The sequence below is a fragment of the Bison bison genome, unplaced genomic scaffold (genome assembly GCF_000754665.1).
Source record: "Bison bison bison isolate TAMUID 2011002044 unplaced genomic scaffold, Bison_UMD1.0 scf7180017864221, whole genome shotgun sequence".
NCBI lineage: Eukaryota > Metazoa > Chordata > Mammalia > Artiodactyla > Bovidae > Bison > Bison bison.
In genome coordinates, this window is record NW_011494793.1 from 519,874 (window position 1) to 520,262 (window position 389).

General features: G+C 59.4%; 1 protein-coding gene across 8 annotated transcripts in view; it reads right to left on the bottom strand.

The window, feature by feature from the left end:
- The window catches only part of EPS15L1 (epidermal growth factor receptor pathway substrate 15-like 1), an 86,471-nt gene that overhangs the window by 17,752 nt on the left and 68,330 nt on the right, over nucleotides 1-389 (bottom strand). For 3 of the 8 annotated variants that reach the window (XM_010845596.1, XM_010845595.1, XM_010845594.1), the window contains one exon: nucleotides 306-353. The exons of the other annotated variants lie outside the window; for them this stretch is intronic. In XM_010845596.1, coding sequence (XP_010843898.1) covers nucleotides 306-353 — 48 coding nt within the window. The remainder of the gene's footprint in view (nucleotides 1-305; nucleotides 354-389) is intronic. 8 annotated transcript variants of the gene reach the window in all.

Genomic DNA, 389 nt, shown 5'->3' on the forward strand with positions numbered 1-389 from the left:
TAATAAGCAGACACGGCCAGGTGGCTCCAATTGAAGAGGCCTTGCTCCCTGTGACGTAGACAGGGGAGAAGAGGGCCGTGCACACGGCTGGGCTCCAATCCCCCAATCGGGGAAGTAGCCTGGAGAGGACAAATGCATGCCCGCCACCAACATCCACCCTGCTCAATGACGCCTGCTGGGTCGGGCGGCCCTCGCGGGGCATCGACGCAGCCGGCAGTCTCCGGTTGTTACAGGTTAGTGTGGAATCACAGCAGAAGCACCGCTGGAAGTGCTCTCACAGCACCCGCCACACAGCGTGTACCTACCACCCAGCAACGTGTACAGCGCGGGGGTTTCCTGTTCAGCCACTGCTTCTAGGTAAGAGAATCAGACGAAAGATGTTTAGGCCT